Below are 23,772 nucleotides of genomic sequence, written 5' to 3' on the forward strand. Positions count from 1 at the left end.
TGCCTGTCTGTCTGCCTGTCTGCCTGTCTGTCTGTCTGTCTGTCTGTCTGCCTGTCTGTCTGCCTGTCTGCCTGTCTGCCTGCCTGCCTGTCTGCCTGTCTGCCTGCCTGTCTGCCTGTCTGTCTGCCTGCCTACCTGCCTGTCTGTCTGCCTGTCTGCCTGTCTGTCTGTCTGACTGTCTGCCTGTCTGCCTGCCTGCCTGCCTGTCTGCCTGCCTGTCTGCCTGTCTGTCTGTCTGCCTGCCTGCCTGCCTGCCTGTTTGCCTGTTTGTCTGCCTGTCTGTCTGCCTGTCTGCCTGCCTGCCTGTCTGTCTGTCTGTCTGTCTGCCTGACTGTCTGCCTGTCTGCCTGCCTGCCTGTCTGTCTGTTTGCCTGTCTGTCTGCCTGTCTGTCTGCCTGTCTGCCTGCCTGCCTGTCTGCCTGTTTGCCTGTCTGTCTGCCTGTCTGTCTGCCTGTCTGCCTGCCTGCCTGTCTGTCTGCCTGTCTGCCTGCCTGTCTGCCTGTCTGTCTGTCTGCCTGCCTGCCTGCCTGTTTGCCTGTTTGTCTGCCTGTCTGTCTGCCTGTCTGCCTGCCTGCCTGTCTGTCTGTCTGTCTGTCTGCCTGACTGTCTGCCTGTCTGCCTGCCTGCCTGTCTGTCTGTTTGCCTGTCTGTCTGCCTGTCTGTCTGCCTGTCTGCCTGCCTGCCTGTCTGCCTGTTTGCCTGTCTGTCTGCCTGTCTGTCTGCCTGTCTGTCTGCCTGTCTGCCTGCCTGCCTGTCTGCCTGTTTGCCTGTCTGTCTGCCTGTCTGCCTGCCTGCCTGTCTGTCTGTCTGTCTGCCTGCCTGTCTGCCTGTCTGCCTGCCTGCTTGCCTGTCTGTCTGTCTGCCTGTCTGCCTGTCTGTCTGCCTGCCTGCCTGTCTGCCTGTCTGTCTGCCTGCCTGTCTGTCTGCCTGTCTGTCTGCCTGTCTGTCTGTCTGTCTGCCTGCCTGTCTGTCTGCCTGCCTGTCTGCCTGTCTGTCTGCCTGCCTGTCTGCCTGTCTGTCTGCCTGTCTGTCTGCCTGTCTGTCTGCCTGTCTGCCTGCCTGCCTGTCTGTCTGTCTGCCTGACTGTCTGCCTGTCTGCCTGCCTGCTTGCCTGTTTGTCTGTCTGCCTGTCTGTCTGCCTGCCTGTCTGTCTGCCTGTCTGTTTGTCTGCCTGTCTGTCTGCCTGTCTGTCTGCCTGCCTGCCTGTCTGCCTGTCTGTCTGCCTGCCTGTCTGCCTGTCTGTGTGTCTGCCTGTCTGTGTCTGTCTCCCTGCCTGTCTGTGTGTCTGCCTGTCTGTGTGACTGCCTGTCTGCCTGTCTGTCTGCCCATCTGCCTGTCTGCATGTCTGTCTGTCAGTCTATCTGCCCGTCTGTCTGCCTGCCTTCCTGCCTGTCTGTCTGCCTGTCTGTCTGCCTGTCTGCCTGCCTGTCTGTCTGCCTGCCTGTCTGCCTGCCTGCCTGTCTGCCTGCCTGCCTGCCTGCCTGCCTGCCTGTCTGGCTGTCTGCCTGTCTGCCTGTCTGTCTGCCTGTCTGTTTGCCTGCCTGCCTGTCTGTCTGCCTGTCTGTCTGTCTGCCTGCCTGCCTGTCTGCCTGTCTGCCTGCCGGCCTGTCTGTCTGCCTGTTTGCCTGTCTGCCTGCCTGCCTGTCTGTCTGCCTGTTTGCCTGTCTGTCTGCCTGTCTGCCTGTCTGTCTGTCTGTCTGCTTGCCTGCCCGTCTGCCTGTCTGTCTGCCTGCCTGCCTGCCTGTCTGTCTGTATGTCTGCCTGTCTGTCTGCCTGTCTGCCTGTCTGCCTGTCTGTCTGCCTGCCTGCCTGCCTGTCTGTCTGTCTGTCTGCCTGTCTGTCTGCCTGTCTGCCTGCCTGTCTGCCTGTCTGCCTGTCTGTCTGCCTGTCTGCCTGTCTGTCTGCCTGTCTGTCTGCCTGCCTGTCTGCCTGTCTGCCTGTCTGTCTGCCTGCCTGTCTGCCTGCCTGTCTGCCTATCTGTCTGCCTGTCTGTCTGTCTGCCTGTCTGCCTGTCTGTCTGCCTGTCTGTCTGCCTGTCTGCCTGTCTGTCTGCCTGTCTGCCTGCCTGTCTGCCTGTCTGTCTGTCTGTCTGCCTTCCTGTCTGTCTGTCTGCCTTCCTGTCTGCCTGTCTGTCTGCCTGTCTGCCTGCTTGTCTGCCTTCCTGTCTGTCTGTCTGCCTTCCTGTCTGCCTGTCTGCCTGCCTGTCTGCCTGTCTGTCTCTCCTTTTTCCTATCAGCTCTCTCCGCCCTCAAGTGCTAAAAATCTATCATAAGACATAAAGGTGTTGAACTCTGTTTTGGAGCCAACTATATTCTGTGGAACGGTTTATTGACAGGATTGAGTGCACAGAAACTGGGTCAGGACAGGTTTGATGGGCTGAGTGGTCTTTTATGGAATCTGTGAGCTTCTGGAAGAGTGTTTAGCCGGCCCTGCAAGATTCCCTCGTACTACTTGACCTATTATTAGTGAACAGTTGCTAAATATAAGAGGAGCAGTGTGTTGGTATCACGCTGCTGTTAAATCCATCTGCTGATAAATGTCAAGGCCTGTGATTGTTCGAAGAGGCTGCCCGTTTGTGTGATTCAGCCCAGCCTTCCAAAGGATCAGTCCTTCTGCAGATCTCTCCGTCTTAGAGAGCTCTTGGCATGCGGCGTTGGAATTTCAAACCGCTGGACATAAAGGAAATGACAGAGACTTTGACCCATGACATTCTCAACACTGACCCTTTGTATTTATATTAAAATAAAAACACAGCAATCAGCTCATTGCAGGAAATGGTCTTTGACATAATGGCCGAGTTCAGTTAATCAAGGAGATTTGTCACATACTGACCCATTCACCACAAACATGGAACCACTTCTCTTCCTCCACCTTCCATCCCTCCAGCTCGTCCCGCTCTGTCCCTCTATCTCTCTCTGTCTCCCTGCCTCTGTACATCTCCCCATCAACATCTCTGTGGTGGTATGGATATGAGCACTGCCATTGGTGCAGAGCACTGGCTTCCCATTGGCTCTGGCTGGTCATGTGCCTCTCATCCGATTGGTTGGGACTAGTCATGTGACTGCTCCCCAATTGGTCGAGAGGCAAGTAGGCCCCGCCTCCGAGGTGGGGTATAAGTACCCAGAGTTCCCGGCGGTCGGCCATTCTCTGTAGTTGACCACCGGGTTAACAGCTAGCAGATTAAAGCCACTATTCGGATCCTAAATGTGTCTTGAGTCGAATTGATCGTACATCAATCTCCATGTCTCTTTCCGTCTCTCCTTCCTCCATCACCCCTCCCTCTGTTCTCTCCCCTCTCTCCGCCATCCCACCCCGTCTCCCTACCTTCCATCTCCTTTCCCATCACATCCCCTCCATTTCCCTTCTCTCCCATCTCGATATCTCTCTCCACCTCCTCTCCTCTATCTCCCACAATGCTTCGTCACCCCTCCCTCTCAGTTTCCCTGTCTCTCACTGGGCAGCACGGTAGCATGGTGGTTAGCATAAATGCTTCACAGCTCCAGGGTCCCAGGTTCGGTTCCCGGCTGGGTCACTGTCTGTGCGGAGACTGCACGTCCTCCCCGTGTGTGCGTGGGTTTCCTCCGGGTGCTCCGGTTTCCTCCCACAGTCCAAAGATGTGCGGGTTAGGTGGATTGGCCATGCTAAATTGCCCGTAGTGTCCTAAAAAGTAAGGTTGGGGGGGGGTTGTTGGGTTACGGGTATAGGGTGGGTTTGAGTAGGGTAATCATTGCTCGGCACAACATCGAGGGCCGAAGGGCCTGTTCTGTGCTGTACTGTTCTATGTTCTATGGTTAGGTGGATTGGCCATGCTAAATTGCCCTTAGTGTCCAGAAAAGGATAGGAGGGGTTATTGGGTTACGGGGCTAGGGTGGAACTGAGGGCTTAAGAGGACCGGTGCAGACTCGATGGGCCGAATGGCCTCTTTCTGCACTGTATGTTCTATGTTCCCTCTCTGTCTCCCCTCTCTCCATCACCCCTCTCTCCACCTCCTCTCTCAGACTCCCCTCCCGATGGCATCCTTTTCTCGATCGTCCTTCCCCGTCTCCCTGTCTTTCCCTTATCTTTCTTCACTCTCTTCAGCTCACCTCTCTCTCCCCGTCTTCTCTCCCTCCATCAACCCTCTGCCTCCTCTCCCTCTATCTCCCCTCCTTCCTTCTTCTTTCTCTCCAACTTCCCTCCTTGCACCTTCCCTCCGTCTATGCGTTCCCCTCCTGTGTTTGGACACACCTCAATCGATCAGTTCTGGAGCTCTCATCGGTCGGAGCGAATCTCTCTGACCTTCCAAGATGGAAGCGGGCAGGTGAAGAGTACAGACGGTGGCCATTCATCCTGTCGCACCTTGGCTATCTCCTTGCTGGAGTAATTCCACTATCCCATTCTCTTTCCGTTGGCACGCCTCTTCCTCCTGCTTTCCATAATGATGGGGCAGCACGGTAGCATGGTGGTTAGCATAAATGCTTCACAGCTCCAGGGTCCCAGGTTCAGTTCCCGGCTGGGTCACTGTCTGTGCGGAGTCTGCACGTCCTCCCCGTGTGTGCGTGGGTTTCCTCCGGGTGCTCCGGTTTCCTCTCACAGTCCAAAGATGTGCGGGTTAGGTGGATTGGCCGTGATAAATTGCCCGTAGTGTCCCTAAAAAAGTAAGGTTGGGGGGGGGGGGGGGGGGGGGGGGGTTGTTGGGTTACGGGTATAGGGTGGATACGTGGGTTTGAGTGGGGTGATCATTGCTCGGCACAACATCGAGGGCCGAAGGGCCTGTTCTGTGCTGTACTGTTCTATGTAAATCTATGTCACTTTCCTTTCAAACAGCTGCTGTCACAAACAGCAGAACACTCCGTAACACAACAAACAATTTCATACCCCCTCGACATGACTGACTTTGATCTGGGTCCATTTCCCTCCGTGTTAGAGTTCTATCGTGTGCTGGTAATGGCCACTTGCAGCAATCCAGAAGCCTGAGATAATAATCCCAAAAACATCTCGCCAATTTCCCGCTGCGATCACTTAGATTTGGGTTCATTGTCACGTGTACCGAGGTACAGTGAAAAGTATTGTTCTGCGTACAGTCTAGGCAGATCGCTCCATAGATGGGAAACATAGGCCATACATAACACAGAATGTAAATACATAAACACAGGCATCGGGTGAAGCATACGGAGTGTAGTACTACTCAGTAGAGAAGATGTGCAAAGAGATCAGGTCAGTCCATGAGAGGGTGAAGCATACAGGGTGTAGTGTTAATGAGGTCAGTCCATAAGAGGGTCGTTTAGGAGTCAGGTGACAGCGGGGAAGAAGCTGTTTTTGAGTCTGTTCGTGCATGTTCTCAGACTTCTGTATCTCCTGCCCGATGGAAGAAGTTGGAAGAGTGAGTAAGCCGGGTGGGAGGGGTCTTTGATTATGCAGCCCGCTTTCCCCAGGCAGCGGGAGGTGTAGATGGAGTCAATGGATGGGAGGCTGGTTTGTGTGATGGACTGGGCGGTGTTCACGACTCTCAAAAGTTTCTGGCAGTCCTAGGCCGAGCAGTTGCCATACCAGGCTGTGATGCAGCCCGATAGGATGCTTTCTATGGTGCATCTGTAAAAGTTGGTAAGGGTTAATGTGGACATACCAAATTTCCTTAGTTTCCTGAGGAAGTATAGACGTTGTTGAGCTTTCTTGGTGGTAGCGTCGACGTGGGTGGACCAGGACAGATTGTTGGTGATGTGAATTTGAAACTGTTAACCATCTCCCTCGGCCCTGTTGATGCTGTTCGATACTTTGCTTCCTGAAGTCAATGACCAGCTCTTTAGTTTTGCTGGCATTGAGGGAGAGATTGTTGTTGTTACACCACTCCACTAGGTTCTCTATCTCCCTTCTGTATTCTGACTCATCATTGTGCAAGATCCGACCCACTATGGACGTTTCGTCAGCAAACGTGTAGATGGAGTTGGAGCCAAATTTTTCAATGCAGTTGTGTGTGTATAGGGAGTATATAGGGGGCTAAGTTACGCAGCTTTGCGGGGCCCCGGTATTGAGGACTATCGTGGAGGAGGTGACGTTGTTTGTCCTTACTGATTGCGGTCTGTGGGATTCTGTTCCTTTTCAGCCTGGAAGTAATATTCAGGCCCCGGATCAGGAAAGGAGATAATGGCTGGGATTTCATGGTGTCTCCCATCGGCAGGATCTCACGGTCCCACCGAAGCTGGCGGACACCTGAACGGTTCATCGGCATCCGCCACGGGAAAACTGACCGCGCTGGCTGGCAGGAAAATCCAGGCCTGTGAAACGGTCCCATCACCACCGAAACCCAACTGATTGAACATACATGCGTTCAGAACGGATGTGCGTTTGTATAGCGACCGCCACAACCTCAGGAGGTTGCAAAGCACCTGACAGCCAATGACGGGCAGTCACTGTTGGAGGGTTAGGAACGTGAGTGGGAGGATACCTTCTGCCCTTATCCAGTCTGAGCCGATATGTGACTCCAGTCCTGCACTGAAATGGCTGGATCTTAGCTGCCCTCTGAAGCAGCCTGAAACAGGTTTCACTTTCTCGGGAGACGAGGCGTAAGCTCAGACTGACCCCATCAGGGCAGCAGGGTAGCATGGTGGTCAGCACAATTGCTTCACAGCGCCAGGGTCCCAGGTTCGATTCCCGGCTTGGGCCACTGTCTGTGCGGAGTCTGCACGTTCTCCCCGTGTGTGCGTGGGTTTCCTCCGGGTGCTCCGGTTTCCTCCCACAGTCCAAAGACGTGCAGGTTAGGTGGATTGGCCGTGCTAAATTGCCCTTAGTGTTCAAAATTGCCCTTAGTGTTGGGTGGGGTTACTGGGTTATGGGGATAGAGTGGAGGTGTGGACATTGGGTGGGGTGCTCTTTCCAAGAGCCGGTGCAGACTTGATGGGCCGAATGGCCTCCTTCTGCACTGTAAATTCTATTCCGAGAACTCATTAAAAAAAACTCCCTCTCCGACCATTCATCCCAGGCCCATCATTCCATGTTGTCATCTGGCAGCTCTATTGCGCAACACTCCTGTTTCTGGGGGCTTTCCTTACAAACTCAGCACAAATCTGATAAACTCTTTTAATCCTTTAATCCCTGGATTTTTGGCTGTGGTGTTTTTTCTTTGTTTCCTGCGTGGGGCCATCATTTTCCCTTTAACTGCCAGTTGGACCAACCTCCTCCTCTTCATTCCTGTGTAAAGTCAGGGGCCTGGGACACCATTACAAGCAGCGAATTGGAATCTTACCGAGCAAGGTGTGCGGCCGACTCACTGGTTAACATCTCGCTGTCTCTTCACTGAAATGCATAAACGCTGTTGCGTTTGCTGAAGATAAGAGACAGAAGAGGAGCCAGCAAGTTAGCATCTGATCTGACGTAATGAGCCTATTTTGAGGCACTTAAGGTCCACGCGTAATAGTTTAATCCTGGATTAGCTGTCAGACATCCGTTTCATTATGCGATAATTGTCAATTGCTGCAAGCACTTTGGCACAGAACGCTAACAGCTTTCAGCGTCAAGTATCTTTCCTTTGGTTTTAATGGTTGGAAATTTCTTTGAGAAAAATGCAGGGCGCGATTTAACTAAATGGGGACGAATGTTCAGCCGCGTATTTCCCGGCGCGGCGCTTGTGTTAGCTGCGGCTGCACGTGGCCCCGTTTTGCGCACCGAGGAGTTCTGCTTGCTGGAATTCCTCAGTGTTGCGGGAGATCCGGGTGTCCCGATCTCCGAGGCCCCCGCGGCAGCCCCCTACCTCCCCAGCCCCATTCACACCTTGATGCCTGGACACTGTGCCTGATCACTGTGGGAGGCAACACCACACACAAAACATCCGAACACCCAGGGGATGGGACACAGCAGAGGGGGACATCTCCACGGCCAGAGGGTGGGTGAGCACCACAGGAAGGGGGGGGGGGGGGGGGGGGGGGGGGGATGCCAGGAGAGATGGGCAAAGGTTCCAGAGGTCGCATTGCGCACGAAAGCGAAAGGGGCATCATACTGGTTGTGCACAATGGTGTTTATTGTGTTTGACAATTCCCCACCCTCCCAATGGTGCAACTCCCTCACCCCCTCCCTACCCTCCCACCCCCTCAGTGATCCTCGATGTGCTTGGCCCTCCTAGCTCTACCGCTACATCTAGGTGTATCACACATCTGAGGTAGAGGCTGCCAGCTGCTTACCTCATCCCGTGGCCTTCGATGCCCCTGGCGGGCGTCCTCTGGGGGCTCTTTCCCCGTGTGCTGACCCCGAGACAAGGCCTCATCAGAGGGGTGGAACCCGGGGGAGCTGGTGGTCACCATTGCCTCTCCTTCAGATGGATCTGTGTTGCCACCCTGTGCCCCCTCCTCCCGGTCGGTGCCCATAGAGCCCTTTGGTTCACCTTAGGACCGGCTTAATGGTTCCCCATGGTCCGTACCATCGTGTTGATCCCTTCGGCGATGCTCCTCAGTGACTGGAACAAGCTCTGAAGTGCCGCGGCCATACCCATCCCGCAGAACCTCATCAAGGACGGCCTGGTACTGGGTCACATCGCCCAGCAAGTCGGACGTTCTGCCGAGACCATCATTCATGATCCACCCCCACTACGAGACACCTTGGACACCTTCACTCATGGTGCCAACATCGTGCACCAGGCACTGTGGTCGCCACCCTGGCAGTGTTGGCCTCAGTGCCACTCATTTCCAGCGCCATCTCCTGCACCCCCTAGCCTCTGGGCCTCCTCCAATCGGCTTCGAATCTGCTTAGTGATGCTGACATCTCTCTCTGAACATCCCGGCCACTCCCTAACGTCTCCATCAGTTCCGGGAAACCCTGTACCAGAGGCTCAGCATCAGGCTGGGACCCAGCTGGGTCCTGGGATCCAGCAGCCCTCTGACTGCTGTCTGGCCTGGGGGTTCCTGGGGGGTTCCTGCCTGCACCAGATGTACATTAGCAGCTGTGTGGTGCTCACCAGATTGTGCCACCGAAGCCTGACCACTAACGTGACCCACAAAGGTGTGCGTCTCCGTGCTGGTGGCGGATGGGGATGACAGCTGTGTCCTCGGCCACACCGGTCACCTCGAGGGCCCGGTCCTCCAAGGAGGTGAGAATCCTGATGTCTGGCACCCCATCGCAAGACTGGGCCCTCTCCCGCCCATTGTGGGCGAGCTTTTCTTGAGGATCCACAGAGAGGGCATCGTTAGCCACAAGCATGGTTCACAGTGGTGGTGGGGGGGGGTGGGGGGGCAGTGTGACGGAGGGGTTTCGGGGGAGGGGGGGTTTGACGCAGGAGAGGGTGGAGGAATGGTTGGAAGGGGTCTCACGGTAGCATAGTGGGGCCTCACGGTAGCATAGTGGTTAGCATCAATGCTTCACAGCTCCAGGGTCCCAGGTTCGATTCCCGGCTTGGGTCACTGTCTGTGCGGAGTCTGCACGTCCTCCCCGTGTGTGCGTGGGTTTCCTCCGGGTGCTCCGGTTTCCTCCCACAGTCCAAAGATGTGCGGGTTAGGTGGATTGGCCATGTTAAATTGCCCGTAGTGTAAGGTTAATGGGGGGATTGTTGGGTTACGGGTATACGGGTTACGTGGGTTTAAGTGGGGTGATCATTGTTCGGCACAACATCGAGGGCCGAAGGGCCTGTTCTGTGCTGTACTGTTCTATGTTCTATGTTCTATGGGTTGAAGGGGAAGGGGGGGTAGATGCTCCCATGGGGGTTGGGAGGGTTAGAGGTCTCTGGGTGGGGGGGGGGGGGGGGGGGGAGGCTTTGGTGTCTACTCACCCGAGCTGCCCGGTGCAGGTCGTTGACCTTCTTCCGACACTGGAGGCCAGTCCTCCTGGTCACACTCCCGATGCTCACAGCCGCTGCCACCATGGCCCGGGCAGCACTGGCTGCCCTGTGGCTGACCCTCGGGGACCCTCGGGGGAACAGAACATCCTTCCCGGCCTCCACGGCGTCTAGCAGCCTACCCAGGCCAGCATCCCAAATCTGAGGGCCGGATTCCTCCGTGCCATTGTTGTGAGCTGGCTGGGGTTGGCTGAGCAAACGGAGTTTCAGTGCTGCTCGACCTTGTTAGCGGGGGGGGCTGGCGTGCCCGGTGCCGGCGAATCGGTTGGCGAACCGTCATTTGCGGCGAGAAGCCCGTGAGGCCTCGTTAAGTGAGCCAATTAACGTTGGATGGCGTTGCCGATCCCGCTGGGCCAAGCGCCCGGAAGCTCGCGGCAATTCCCGCTCGCTATAACCTGAAATTTTCAGGTATCTCCGCTAAACCCCAAAGTATTGCAGGTAACCCCAGGTGACCCCAGCGTCATCTCCAGTTCTCCTGCACAATTCCGGCCTCCGGTTTATGTAACTCCCTTTCGAAGAGGCCAGTTCCGTTAAGAAGCTCCATCACTCTCTGCTAGTCCATTTGCACATAAAATACTTCCAACGGGATTTTGCATCTTTCAATTTTATCGAATTTCCAGCCAGTTTGCTGGTTCCCCCCCTCGTTGTGTGAGGCTCGGTTACTTTACTTCCGAAGGATGTGGTGAGGTTTATTTTCTGACCTGATTTTCTCCCTAGGTCTGAACTTAATGACAGCTGGACACTGATCGGGGAAAGAGTCCAGTCAGGATCCATGGTGATCAAGGGGTTGGAGGCGGACACGCAGTACCAGTTTGTAGTCCGAGCCGTCAATGCCCATGGTTCGAGCTCACAGAGCGAACCCAGCAACGCCGTCAAGACGCTCGGTGAGTTCAAACAGTTCAATCAACATTCTTGGGCAGGGCCTGTTTGTGAAAAAGAGGCGAGGAGAGGTTTCGGGCCCTGTTTCTATGAACAGGCCGCATCCCTACTTTAGTCGGGGGCCTAGCAGGCCTCTGGAGCCTCTTGACAACCGAGCCAGCTACGGAACGGGCCTTGTGACCTTTACCCTCTCTTAGTTCCCCTGCCCTCCTGGCCATTTCACAGGGCAGTTAAGAGTGAAGCACATAGACTTGGAGCCTGGTCAAACCAGGAATCAGTCTCTCATTGTCAAAGTCTGAAAAGCGAAAGTAAACACAAGGTGCCAAAAAAAAGCACCTGCGGGTTTGATATGTCCACTGAGTGCATTCTGGGATGACACAGCGACCACCCTCCCCACACTATATGCATGAGGCCACAGGAGAGGATTTAGTCTGAAAGAGTTATTTCAAAGACGGTCACTTTTATCTTTCCAATGGCCAATCATCTGGAGCTTGTAGATGCAAATGTTCATGAATGGGCCCAGTGGCCCAGGTACCTCAGCAGTCAATAGTCTGAGGTGATTGGAGAAGGAGCCCTTGTACAGGAGCAGTCACCAGTGTCCAATTGTGGCCATTCAGGATCGTAGAATATTTACAGCACAGAAGGACATTCAGCCCAATTTCGTAATGTTCGCTTATGGGATGTGACCAGGCCAACATTTATTACCCATCCTTAACCGCCCTCAAGAAGTTGATGGTGAGCTGCAGTCCATGTGGGGTAGGTACATCCACTGCGCTGTTAGGGAGGGAGTTCCAGGATTTTGCCCAAGCGACAGTGAAGGAAAGCCCAATATATTTCCAAATCAGGGTGGTGAGTAACTTAGAGGGTAACCTCCAGGCGATGTCGTTCTCCTGGGTAGAATTTTACGTGTCCTGGGTGGGTGCTCGCCCAACGTCATTCCGCACCCATGCGATATTTGAGTTGGTGGGCACAGGCGCAGATTGGCAGCATGCTCACTGACAGTGCATGAGCCAATGATGGGGATTATTTGCCCCATTTCCCGGAATATTACATTGCCCGTGCAATTTGTAAGTCGGCAGTTGGGCAGATCTACTTCACTCTCCTTCCAGTCTTCACAGCGATCCTGATCTACTTCACTCTCCTCCCGGTCTGCTTCACAGTGATCCTGATCTGCTCCACTCTCCTCCCGGTCTCTTCACAGTGATCCTGATCTGCTTCACTCTACTCCCGGTCTGCTTCACAGCGATCCTGATCTGCTTCAGTCTCCTCCCGGTCTCTTCACAGTGATGCTGACCTGCTTCACTCTCCTCCCGGTTTGCTTCAAAGTGATCCTCACCGGCTGCAATCACTTCCTGGACTGCTTCACACTGATCCTGATGTGCTTCACTCTCCTCCCGGTCTGCTTCACACTGATACTGATCTGCTTCACTTTCCTCCCGGTCTGCTTCACAGTGATCCTGATCTGTTTCACCCTCCTCCAGGAGTCTTCACAGTGATCCTGATCTGCTTCACCCTCCTCCCGGTCTGCTTCACAGTGATCCTGATCTGCTTCACCCTCCTCCCGGTCTGCTTCACAGTGATCCTGATCTGTTTCACCCTCCTCCAGGAGTCTTCACAGTGATCCTGATCTGCTGCACTCTCCTCCCGGTCTACTTCACAGTGATCCTGATCTGCTTCACTCTCCTCCCGGTCTGTTTCACAGTGATCCTGATCTCCTTCACTCTCCTCCTGGTCTGCTTCATAGTGATCCTGATCTTCTTCACTCTCCTCCCGGTCTGCTTCACAGTGATCCTGATCTTCTTCACTCTCCTCACGGACTGCTTCACACTGATCCTGATCTGCTTCACACTCCTCCCAGTGCCTTCACAGTGATCCTGACCTGCTTCACTCTCCTCCCGGTCTGCTTCACAGTGATCCTGATCTGCTTCGCTCTACTCCCGGTCTGCTTCTCAGTGGTCCTGATCTGCTTCACTCTACTCCCGGTCTGCTTCACAGTGATCCTGATCTGCTTTGCTCTACTCCTGGTCTGCTTCCCAGTGGTCCTGATCTGCTTCACTCTACTCCCGGTCTGTTTCACATTGATCCTGACCTGCCTCACTCTCCTCCCGGTCTGCTTCACAGTGATCCTGATCTGCTTCACTCTCCTCCCGGTCTGCTTCACAGTGATCCTGAACTGCTTCACCCTCCTCCCAGAGGCTTCACGGTGATCCTGATCTGCTTCACTCTCCTCCCGGTCTGATTCACAGTGATCCTGACCTGCTTCACTCTCCTCCCAGAATCTTCACAGTGATCCTGGTCTGCTTCACTCACCTCCCAGAATCTTTACAGTGATACAGACTTGCTTCACACTCCTCTTGGTATCTTCACAGTGATCCTGACCTTCACTCTCCTCCCAGTCTGGTTCACAGTGATCCTCACCAGCTTCAATCTCTTCCCGGTCTGCTTCACATTGATCCTGATCTGATTCACTCTCCTCCTGTCTGCTTCACAGTGATCCTGATCTGCTTCACTCTCCTCCTGGTCTGCCTTACAGTAATCCTGATCTGCTTCACCCTCCTCCTGGTCTGCTTCACATTAATCCTGATCTGCTTCACTCTCCTCCCGGTCTGCTTCACAGTGATCCTGATCTGCTTCACCCTCCTCCCGGTCTGCTTCACATTAATCCTGAACTGCTTCACTGTCCTCCCGGTCTGCTTCACACTGATCCTGATCTGCTTCACTCTCCTCCCAGTCTGCTTTACAGTGATCCTGATCTGCTTCACTGTCCTCCCGGTCTACTTCACAGTGATCCTGATCTGATTCACATTCCTCCCGGTCTCTTCAGTGATCCTGACCTGGTTCACTCTCCTCCCAATCTGTTTTACAGTAATCCTGATCTGCTTCACATTCCTCCCGGTCTGTTCACTGTAATCCTGATCTACTTCACTCTCCTCCCGGTCTGTTTCACAGTGATCCTGATCTGCTTCACTCTCCTCCCGGTCTCTTCACAGTGATCCTGATCCGCTTCACTCTACGCCCGGCCTGCTTCACAACGATCCTGATCTGCTTCACTCTCCTCCCGGTCTGCTTCACAGTGATACTGATCTGCTTCACTCTCCTCCCAGATGCTTCACAGTGATCCTGATCTGCTTCACTCTCCTCCCGGTCTGCTTCACAGTGTTCCTGATCTGCTTCACTCTCCTCCCAGAATCTTCACAGTGATACAGACCTGCTTCACACTCCTCCTGGTCTTCACAGTGATCCTGATCTGCTTCACCGCTCCTCCCGGTCTGCTTCACATTGATCCTCACCGGCTTCAATGTCTTCCTGATCTGTTTCACTCTCCTCCCGGTCTGCTTCACAGTGATCCTGATCTGCCTCACTCTCCTCGCAGTCTGATTCACACTGATCCTGATCTGCTTCACTCTCCTCCCGGTCTGCTTCACAGTGATCCTGATCTGCTTCACTCTCCTCCTGGTCTTCACAGTGATCCTGATATGCTTCACCGCTCCTCCCGGTCTGCTTCACAGTGATCCTGGTATGCTTCACTCACCTCCCGGTCTGCTTCACGGTGAACCTGATGTGCTCTACTCTCCTCCCGGTGTCTTCACATTGATCCTGACCTGTTTCACTCTCCTCCCGATCTGCTTCACTGTCCTCCCGGTCTGCTTCACATTGATCCTGATCTGCTTCACTCTCCTCCCGGTCTGTTTCACAGAGATCCTGATCTGCTTCACTCTCCTCCTGACTTGCTTCACAGTGATCCTGATCTACTTCACTCTCCTTCACAGTGATCCTGACGTGCTTCACCCTCCTCCCGGTCTGCTTCACTGTGATCCTAATCTGCTTCACTCTCCTCCCGATCTGCTTCACAGTGATCCTGACCTGCTTCAAACTCCTCGGAAACCCAGTCGGGGCGCAGTTTCGGGATAAGCTGCCGACCATGTAGCAATTTCTTCAACTCATAGTGTTGTGAATCTTCGGCATTATCTACCTGTGGGAGCTGTGGAAGTTCAGTCACTGAGTATATTCAAGTCAGAGATTGATAGATTTTAGGGAATTAAGGTGATTGTGCGGGAGGGTGGAATTGAGACAGTTTTGGACATGATCTTACTGAATGATGGAGCAGCTCAAGAGGCTGAATGGCCTCCTGCTCCTGTTCCTCATGTTCTTGTGCGTCAGTGAGTTTGTGAATGTCAGTGTAACTCTCCTTCCCATTCTGCCTGCGTCGCACACAGCTGTGCTGCATCGAGTGGTGCAATGTCCACACCCCCCACGTCATCATCCACCCCAGAGGCCCAGTACTGTGGTGTGGGATTGGGAAATGCTGCTGCGCTGGTAATATCACTGGACTAGTCATCGAGAGCTAGTCTCGGTGACCATGAAACCATTGTCGATTGCGATAACAACCCATCTGGTTCGCTAATGTCCTTTAGGGAGGGGAATCTGCCGTCCTTACCCGGTCTGGCCTACACGTGACTCCAGACCCACACGGCAATGTGGTTGACTCTGAACTGCCCCTCTGAAATGGCCGAGCGAGTCAACTCAGTTGAAGGGCAATTAGGGACGGGCAATAAATTCTGATCTTGCCAGTGACGCCCGGGGGCCATTAACAGAGAGAAGAAAACAAACATTAAAAGGCCGAATGTGGGACGGGGGTGGGATTTGTGACTGTGGGGAGGGGGAAGGGAATATTATTTTTGCTGACCGATTGTTTCTCTCCCATCGACGTCAAGCTGAGTGGATGGTTTCTACAGAGCGGGCTTTCCGTTACGATGTGGACTCTGGGTACAGGTTGGCAGGTACAGGCGGCATCTAAAATCACCAGCGTGGCACCCATTCATCATTCCACCCGCCTCTCTCACCCACACACACCAAGACCCCCCCCCCCTCCCGCACCCCTAACTGGCAGCTTCCTCCTCTCGTGCTGACCAATCGCTGACACTCATTCTGCTGATTGTCTGCGTGGGCGCAGAGGGAGGTCACTCTGAGCTGCATGGCATTGGCGTATGGACACTGGGAACACACGTAGGAGGGCGGGGGGGGGGGGGGCGCTGGGCACACACATCCTGTGCATGTTCACTGGCAGAGGAAAATGGAGATCACGTTTGAGTTTTGGAATGCTGCAGATAATGGATTTTGGGAAGGCTGACGGACGCTGGGCAGCTCCAGGGTCAGGGAATGAGGGAGCCGTCCCCATTGTGATTGGCCATAGTTCGGAGAGCAGTACGTTGGTTGGCCGATTCCTCGACTGTATCTCAGTGGCTACCACTTGCCAGAATGTCACAGGTTCAAATCCCGCCGCAGACACTTGAGATGGCAATCGAGGCTGATTCCACCCCCATCCCCCCTGCCACGTCAGCTCCGAGCACCCATCGCCCCTCTGTACCCCCCTATCCTCATATTACTTCCAAAACCACTCACCTAGTATGTGCAATCCTCATGAGCAATGCAATAGCAATGGGAACTACTTCAAAATCATTGGAAAAAGTATGAAACCTCGAATAGTCTAACTTATTGGGCGGGATTCCGCCCCCCCCCCCCCCCCCCCCCCCCCCCCCCGCCCCCGCCGGGTCGGAGAATCCCCCCCCGGCGATTCTCCAGTCCGCGATGGGCCAAGTGGCCGCCCGTTTTCGGCCGGTCCAGCCGCTGTATGTTACGACAGGTACTTACCCGGCGGGACCTGGCTCTGAGGGTGGCCTCCGGGATCCTCGGGGGGTGGGGGGGTGGGGGTGGGGGAGCGGGGGCGTGGAGGGATCTGGCCCTGGGGGGTGCCCCCACTGTGGCCTGGCCTGCGATCAGGGCCCACCAATCCATGGGCGAGCCTGTGCCGTGGGGGCACTCTATCCCTCCGCGCCGGCTGCTGTAACGGTCTGCGATGGCCGGCGCGGAGATGAACCCCGGTGTATGCGCTGGGATGACCCCAGCACACGCTGGCGCTCCCACGCATGCGCCAACTTGCAGCGGTCAGCGGAGGCCCTTTGGTGCTGGTTGGCGTGGCACCAAGCCCCTTCCGTGCCGGCCGGCACGGCGCAAACCACTCCGGTGCCGGCCTAGCCCCTGACGGTCCAGCGGATTCCGTACCTTCGGGGTGGCCCGAGCCGGAGTGGTTCACGCCACTCCCACCCCACCGGTTCACGGAGAATCCCGCCCATTATCATTGACACTAATCAAAAGCACTGCTCCAGATTCAAATTAACTAATCCTTTGAAGTGTCTACTTGGTGTTTAAACAAACAAGAAACCATATCAAAGGTTCCAGTATAGTACTGAGGGAGTGCCGCACTGTCAGAGGGTCAGTACTGAGGGAGAGCTGCACTGACAGAGGGTCAGTACTGAAGGAGTGCTGTACTGTCAGAGGGTCAGTACTGAGGGAGAGCTGCACTGACAGAGGGTCAGTACTGAGGGAGTGCTGCACTGTCAGAGGGTCAGTACTGAGGGAGCGCTGCACTGCCAGAGGGTCAGTACTGAGGGAGTGCCGCACTGTCAGAGGGGCAGTACCGAGGGAGTGCTGCACTGTCAGGGGGTCAGTACTGAGGGAGTGCCGCACTGTCAGAGGGTCAGTACTGAGAGATTGCTGCACTGTCAGATGGTCAGTACTGAGGGAGTGCACACTGTCAGACGGTCAGTACTGAGGGAGTGCCGCACTGTCAGAGGGGCAGTACCGAGGGAGTGCTGCACTGTCAGAGGGTCAGTACTGAGGGAGTGCACACTGTCAGACGGTCAGTACTGAGGGAGTGCTGCACTGTCAGGGGGTCAGTACTGAGGGAGTGCTGTTCTGTCAGTGGGTCAGTACTGAGGGAGTGCTGCACTGTCAGAGGGCCAGTACTGAGGGAGTGCTGCACTGTCAGAGGGTCAGTACTGAGGGAGTGCTGCACTGTCAGAGGGTCAGTACTGAGGGAGTGCTGCACTGTCAGAGGGTCAGTACTGAGGGAGTGCCGCACTGTCAGAGGGTCAGTACTGAGGGAGTGCCGCACTGTCAGAGGGTCAGTACTGAGGGAGTGCTGCACTGTCAGAGGGTCAGTACTGAGGGAGTGCCGCACTGTCAGAGGGTCAGTACTGAGGGAGTGCCGCACTGTCAGAGGGTCAGTACTGAGAGAGTGCTGTACTGTCAGATGGTCAGTACTGAGGGAGTGCACACTGTCAGACGGTCAGTACTGAGGGAGTGCCGCACTGTCAGAGGGGCAGTACCGAGGGAGTGCTGCACTGTCAGAGGGTCAGTACTGAGGGAGTGCACACTGTCAGACGGTCAGTACTGAGGGAGTGCTGCACTGTCAGGGGGTCAGTACTGAGGGAGTGCTGTTCTGTCAGTGGGTCAGTACTGAGGGAGTGCTGCACTGTCAGAGGGCCAGTACTGAGGGAGTGCTGCACTGTCAGAGGGTCAGTACTGAGGGAGTGCTGCACTGTCAGAGGGTCAGTACTGAGGGAGTGCCGCACTGTCAGAGGGTCAGTACTGAGGGAGTGCCGCACTGTCAGAGGGTCAGTACTGAGGGAGTGCCGCACTGTCAGAGGGTCAGTACTGAGGGAGTGCTGCACTGTCAGAGGGTCAGTACTGAGGGAGTGCCGCACTGTCAGACGGTCAGTACTGAGGGAGTGCTGCACTGTCAGAGGGTCAGTACTGAGGGAGTGCTGCACTGTCAGAGGGTCAGCACTGAGGGAATGCTGTACAGTCAGAGGGTCAGTACTGAGGGAATGCTGCACTGTCAGAGGGTCTGTACTGAGGGAGTGCTGCACTGAGGGTCAGTACTGAGGGAGTGCCGCACTGTCAGAGGGTCAGTACTGAGGGAGTTCTGCACTGAGGGTCAGTACTGAGGGAGTGCTGCACTGTCAGAGGGTCAGTACTGAGGGAGTGCTGCACTGAGGGTCAGTACTGAGGGAGTGCCGCACTGTCAGAGGGTCAGTACTGAGGGAGTGCTGCACTGTCAGAGGGTCAGTACTGAGGGAGTGCTGCACTGTCAGAGGGTCAGTACTGAGTGAGTGCTGCACTGTCAGAGGGTCAGTACTGAGGGAGTGCCGCACTGTCAGAGGGCCAGTACTGAGGGAGTGCTGCACTGTCAGAGGGTCAGTACTGAGGGAGTGCCGCACTGTCAGAGCGTCAGTACTGAGGGAGTGCTGCACTGTCAGAGGGTCAGTACTGAGGGAGTGCCGCACTGTCAGAGGGTCAGTTCTGAGGGAGTGCTGTACTGTCAGAGGGTCAGTACTGAGGGAGTGCTGCACTGTCAGAGGGTCAGTACTGAGTGAGTGCTGCACTGTCAGAGGGTCAGTACTGAGTGAGTGCTGCACTGTCAGAGGGTCAGTACTGAGGGAGTGCCGCACTGTCAGAGGGTCAGTACTGAGGGAGTGCCGCACTGTCAAAGGGTCAGTACTGAGGGAGTGCCGCACTGTCAGAGGGTCAGTACTGAGGGAGTGCTGCACTGTCAGAGGGTCAGTACTGAGGGAGCGCTGCACTGTCAGAGGGTCAGTACTGAGGGAGCGCTGCACTGTCAGAGGGTCAGTACTGAGGGAGCTCTGCACTGTCAGAGGGTCAGTACTGAGGGAGTGCCGCACTGTCAGAGGGTCAGTACTGAGGGAGTGCCGCACTGTCAGATGGTCAGTACTGAGAGAGTGCTGCACTGTCAGAGGGTCAGTACTGAGGGAGTGCTGCACTGTCAGAGGGTCAGTACTGAGGGAGTGCTGCACTGTCAGAGGGTCAGTACTGAGGGAGTGCCGCACTGTCAGAGATGCTGCCTTTTGGATTAGAGTCCCGTTCTGTCCGATTGGACGGGTCCCAGGGCCACTAGTTGAAAGAAGAGCAGGAGAGTTTCCCCAATGCCCCGAGCGAATATTTATTTCTCAGTCAACATCACTAAAACAGCTGATTTGGTCATTAACACATTGCTGTATGTGGGAGCTTACTGTGCAGAAAACGGCAGCCGTGTTTCCACAACACAACACTGTCTGTAGGCCGGATCTTTCTGAGAGCTCGGGGAAACCCAACTTGTGCACTTTTCCACCGTCCAAAATGCGCTTGTGCGTGAATTTTCCCGGGATTTTAATCTTTTCACACCGGGGTGGGTTTACAGCGCAGGCTGTGAGCAGTGATGGAGTGCGCGAGACGTGTGGGTGTGAAGATGGTTAGAAAGTGAGCCTCGGTCCTCTAACCCGGTAGCACTGTTCCCCCCATTTCTTAAAGCAGCCCATTAACCTCACTCTTTACCCCTCATTTCCCCTTTGATCATCTGTGCGCCCCGCAAATATACTCCACAACCACTCATACATTATGCACAGTGTACAGGCCTCAGAAGCCATGTAATAGCAAATGGAAGTTATTTTATAATCATTGGAAAAATATTAAACCTCTAATACTCTAACAAAACCCCCGAAATCAAACAGACTATTACTTATAGTTAAAAAAAACTACTGTAGCTCAAAAATAAGTCTTAATCCTTACAGTGCCTATTGGGTTTGTAAACAAACAAGAAACCATATCAAAGGCATGCTCCGTCTTTATTGCCTGTGATTATTGCCGTCTTGGGTTTAGATTTACAATTGGCCTCAGGACCCCTGTTGCAGGATGGGTGCGGTCTGCCCACTCCCGTATTTATTCATCCTCGATCAATAGACCACCTGCTGACATTAAGCTATTATTAGCTGTTGAAACCCAGTCAAGCATTCATAATGGCCACAGCTGTCATAACAAAAGCTTCCGGCTGCATTTCCTGAAAGTCATGATGTGGAGATGCCGGCGTTGTACTGGGGTGAGCACAGTAAGAAGTCTTACAACACCAGGTTAAAGCCCAACAGGTTTGTTTCAAACACTAGCTTTCGGAGCACTGCTCCTTCCTCAGGTGAATCTGTGGAAGGTGCAGTGCTCCGAAAGCTAGTGTTTGAAGCAAACCTGTTGGACTTTAACCTGGTGTTGTAAGACTTCTTACTTTCCTGAAAGTGGCAGAGCAGAATGTTGTCCTATTTCTATTTCACAACAGAGTGCCTGTCACTCAATGCAGGGGAGCCGATGTGAGTGATTCTTTTTTTCATCTTACAAAAATAGTCCCTTTTTAACAGCTGGAGTTGTGAGCCAGTTTAAATCACAGTACAAAACATGACAGCAGGGGCTGACAGGACTTTTGCTTTTATGTTTTTATTGTAGTATGACACTTTTGCTGATGCATGACAGGAATGACACGGTGTCGGCCAATCTTAAGGTCAACTTCCCTTTGCAGGACAGATCTCTATGATGTACAACTGCATTTAAAACTCACACACATTACCATGCAGCACCTAATAGTGACATTTGAAGCTGCCAAAACATTCTTATACTTATCTTTCAGAGTACTCCTGACTCCTTAGCAGACCTCCGCTCGAGTGGTCAGGAACTCTCAAAGGAAGTGCGTGTTTTGAGGGGTTGCAAAATTCCGACCAGCAAAGGAAAATAGGCCTGCAGGTTCCAATGCGATTTTCCCATGTCCTCACAATGGCGATCCCAACCTCGGTGGTGGCCCGCGTGGACCTTGAAGCTGAGGCCGGAATGGGCGCGTGAAAATGGCATGGGATGGGGATGGCAGAGGAAGATTGTTCTTCCCGGAAAAGAGTACCAAATTTAGCTCTCGCAACTGGATTCTATGCTCCATTGGCGACTGACGTCCAGCCTCACAACAACAGAACGTACATCATTGGCTGTAAAATGCTTCAGGATGTCCCATGGTTGCTAAAGGCACAAAGAAAAAGCAAGTCCTTTCTTCATATAGAGAAGGGTGGCATCTCTTGGCACTCAGAACGGAATAAGACCACCCTGGAGGGAGGGGGGCGGCTTGGGTTTAGATTTACAGGACCCCTGTTGCAGGATGGGTGAGGTCTGCCCACTCCCTTATTTGAGAAGTCATTCTGGACAGTGTGAGTTAAACAGCAAACGTTGAGCACATTCCCAACCACAGATACCCAGTTAGCAGGAACATCACTGATCCCAATTCCCCATTTCCTGTTGTCTAATGGTGGTTTATTTAACCTCATCTAATTATCTTCCAACGAATCACGTCCTTCATCACGAGGGTTGGCATAATAGCTTCATTAAATCCCCCCAAGATTTGGACATGCTGACAACAGCAAGAATCTTTGTCACTGTAACACTGTTAAAGAATCAGAGGATGGAGGCCATTTGGTCCACTGTACCCATGCTACCCCTGTGCAAGGGGAACTCTCCATCAAGTCCCACTTTCCTGCCTTTTTCCTGTTGCCCTGCAGGTTATGTTCAGACAACGATCATTGCAAAGAGACCGAGTCACAAAGGGGGGGGGCGGGTGAAAAGGTTTCATCAAAGAAGTGAGCTTCAATGAGGGACGTAAAGTAAAGAGTGGATGTGAGGTAGAGAGGCTCGGGAAGGGAATTCGAGAGCTGAGGGGCATTTCACAGTAACTTCATACTTGTGACAATCAAAGGTTATTATTATTATTGAGGACCGAGGCAGCTGAAGGCACATCCGCCAATTGTGGAGAAAGATAAATTAGGGGCACTCAAGGGACCGGTATTAGAGGAGTGTAGATATCTCGGAGGGTTGTGGGGCTGGAGGAGGTTACCAGAGATAGGGAGGGGTGTGGGACTGGAGGAGGTTACAGAGATAGTGAGGGGTGTGGGGCTGGAGGAGATTACAGAGATAGGGAGGGTTATGAGGCTGGAGGAGGTTACAGAGATAGGAAGGGGTGAGGGGGATGGAGGAGGTTACAGAGATAGGGAGGGTTGTGGGGCTGGAGGAGGTTACAGAGATAGGGAGGGGTGTGGGGCTGGAGGAGGTTACAGAGATAGGGAGGGGTGTGGGGCTGGAGGAGGTTACAGAGATAGGGAGGGGTGTGGGGCTGGAGGAGGTTACAGAGATAGGGAGGGGTGTGGGGCTGGAGGAGGTTACAGAGATAGGGAGGGGTGTGGGGCTGGAGGAGGTTACAGAGATAGGGAGGGGTGTGGGGCTGGAGGAGGTGACAAAGATAGGGAGGGTTATGAGGCTGGAGGAGGTTACAGAGATAGGGAGGGGTGTGAGGCTGGAGGAGGTTACAGAGATAGGGAGGGTTATGAGGCTGGAGGAGGTTACAGAGATAGGGAGGGTTATGAGGCTGGAGGAGGTTACAGAGATAGGGAGGGGTGTGAGGCTGGAGGAGGTTACAGAGATAGGGAGGGTTATGAGGCTGGAGGAGGTTACAGAGATAGGGAGGGGTGGAGGGGGGCTGGAGGAGGTTACAGAGATAGGGAGGAGTGTGGGGCTGGTGGAAGTTACAGCAATAGGGAGGGTTATGAGGCTGGAGGAGGTTACAGATATAGGGAGGGGTGTGAGGCTGGAGGAGGCTACAGTGATAGGGAGGGGTGTGGGGCTGGAGGACGTTACAAAGATAGGGAGGGGTGGAAGGGCTGGAGGAGGTTACAGAGACAGGGAGGAATGTAGGGGATGGAGGAGGTTACAGAGATAGGGAGGGGTGTGGTGGCTGGAGGAGGTTACAGAGATATGGAGGGATGTGGGGCAGGAGGAGGTTACAGAGATAGGGAGGGGTGTGGGAATGGAGGAGGTTACAGAGATAGGGAGGGTTATGCAGCTGGAGGAGGTTACAGAGATATGGAGGGATGTGGGGCTGGAGTAGATTACAGAGATAGGGAGGGGTGTGGGGCTGGACGAGGTTGCAGAGATAGGGAGAGGTGTGGGGCTGGAGGAGGTTACAGAGATAATGAGGGGTGGGGGGCTGGATGAGGTTACAGAGATAGGGAGGGGTGTGGGTCTGGAGGAGGTTACAGAGATAGGAAGGGGTGAGGGGGATGGAGGAGGTTACAGAGATAGGGAGGGGTGTGGAGATGGAGGAGGTTACAGAGATGGGGAGGGGTGGGGACTGGAGGAGGTTACAGAGATAGGGAGGGGTGTGGGGCTGGAGGAGGTAACAGAGATAGGGAGGGGTGTGGGGCTGGAGGAGGTTACAGAGATAGGGAGGGGTGTGGAGCTGGAGGAGGTTACAGAGTTAGGGAGGGGTGTGGGGCTGGAGGAGGTTACAGAGATAGGGAGGGGTGTGGGGCTGGAGGAGGTTACAGAGATAGGGAAGGGTGTGGGGCTGGAGGAGGTTACAGAGATAGCGAGGGGTGTGGGGCTGGAGTGGGTTACAGAGATAGGCA

The 23,772-nt window shown here is 54.3% G+C and overlaps 1 protein-coding gene across 3 annotated transcripts in view; it reads left to right on the forward strand.

The window, feature by feature from the left end:
- Window positions 1-23,772, forward strand: part of LOC119970772 (pikachurin) — a 179,106-nt gene that overhangs the window by 63,186 nt on the left and 92,148 nt on the right. For 2 of the 3 annotated variants that reach the window (XM_038805930.1, XM_038805928.1), the window contains exons 7-8: window positions 10,514-10,680; window positions 15,391-15,456. In XM_038805930.1, the coding sequence (XP_038661858.1) occupies window positions 10,514-10,680; window positions 15,391-15,456 (233 nt within the window). The remainder of the gene's footprint in view (window positions 1-10,513; window positions 10,681-15,390; window positions 15,457-23,772) is intronic. The other variant, XM_038805929.1, reaches the window with a different exon arrangement.

The sequence above is a fragment of the Scyliorhinus canicula genome, chromosome 8 (genome assembly GCF_902713615.1).
Source record: "Scyliorhinus canicula chromosome 8, sScyCan1.1, whole genome shotgun sequence".
NCBI classification, from domain to species: domain Eukaryota; kingdom Metazoa; phylum Chordata; class Chondrichthyes; order Carcharhiniformes; family Scyliorhinidae; genus Scyliorhinus; species Scyliorhinus canicula.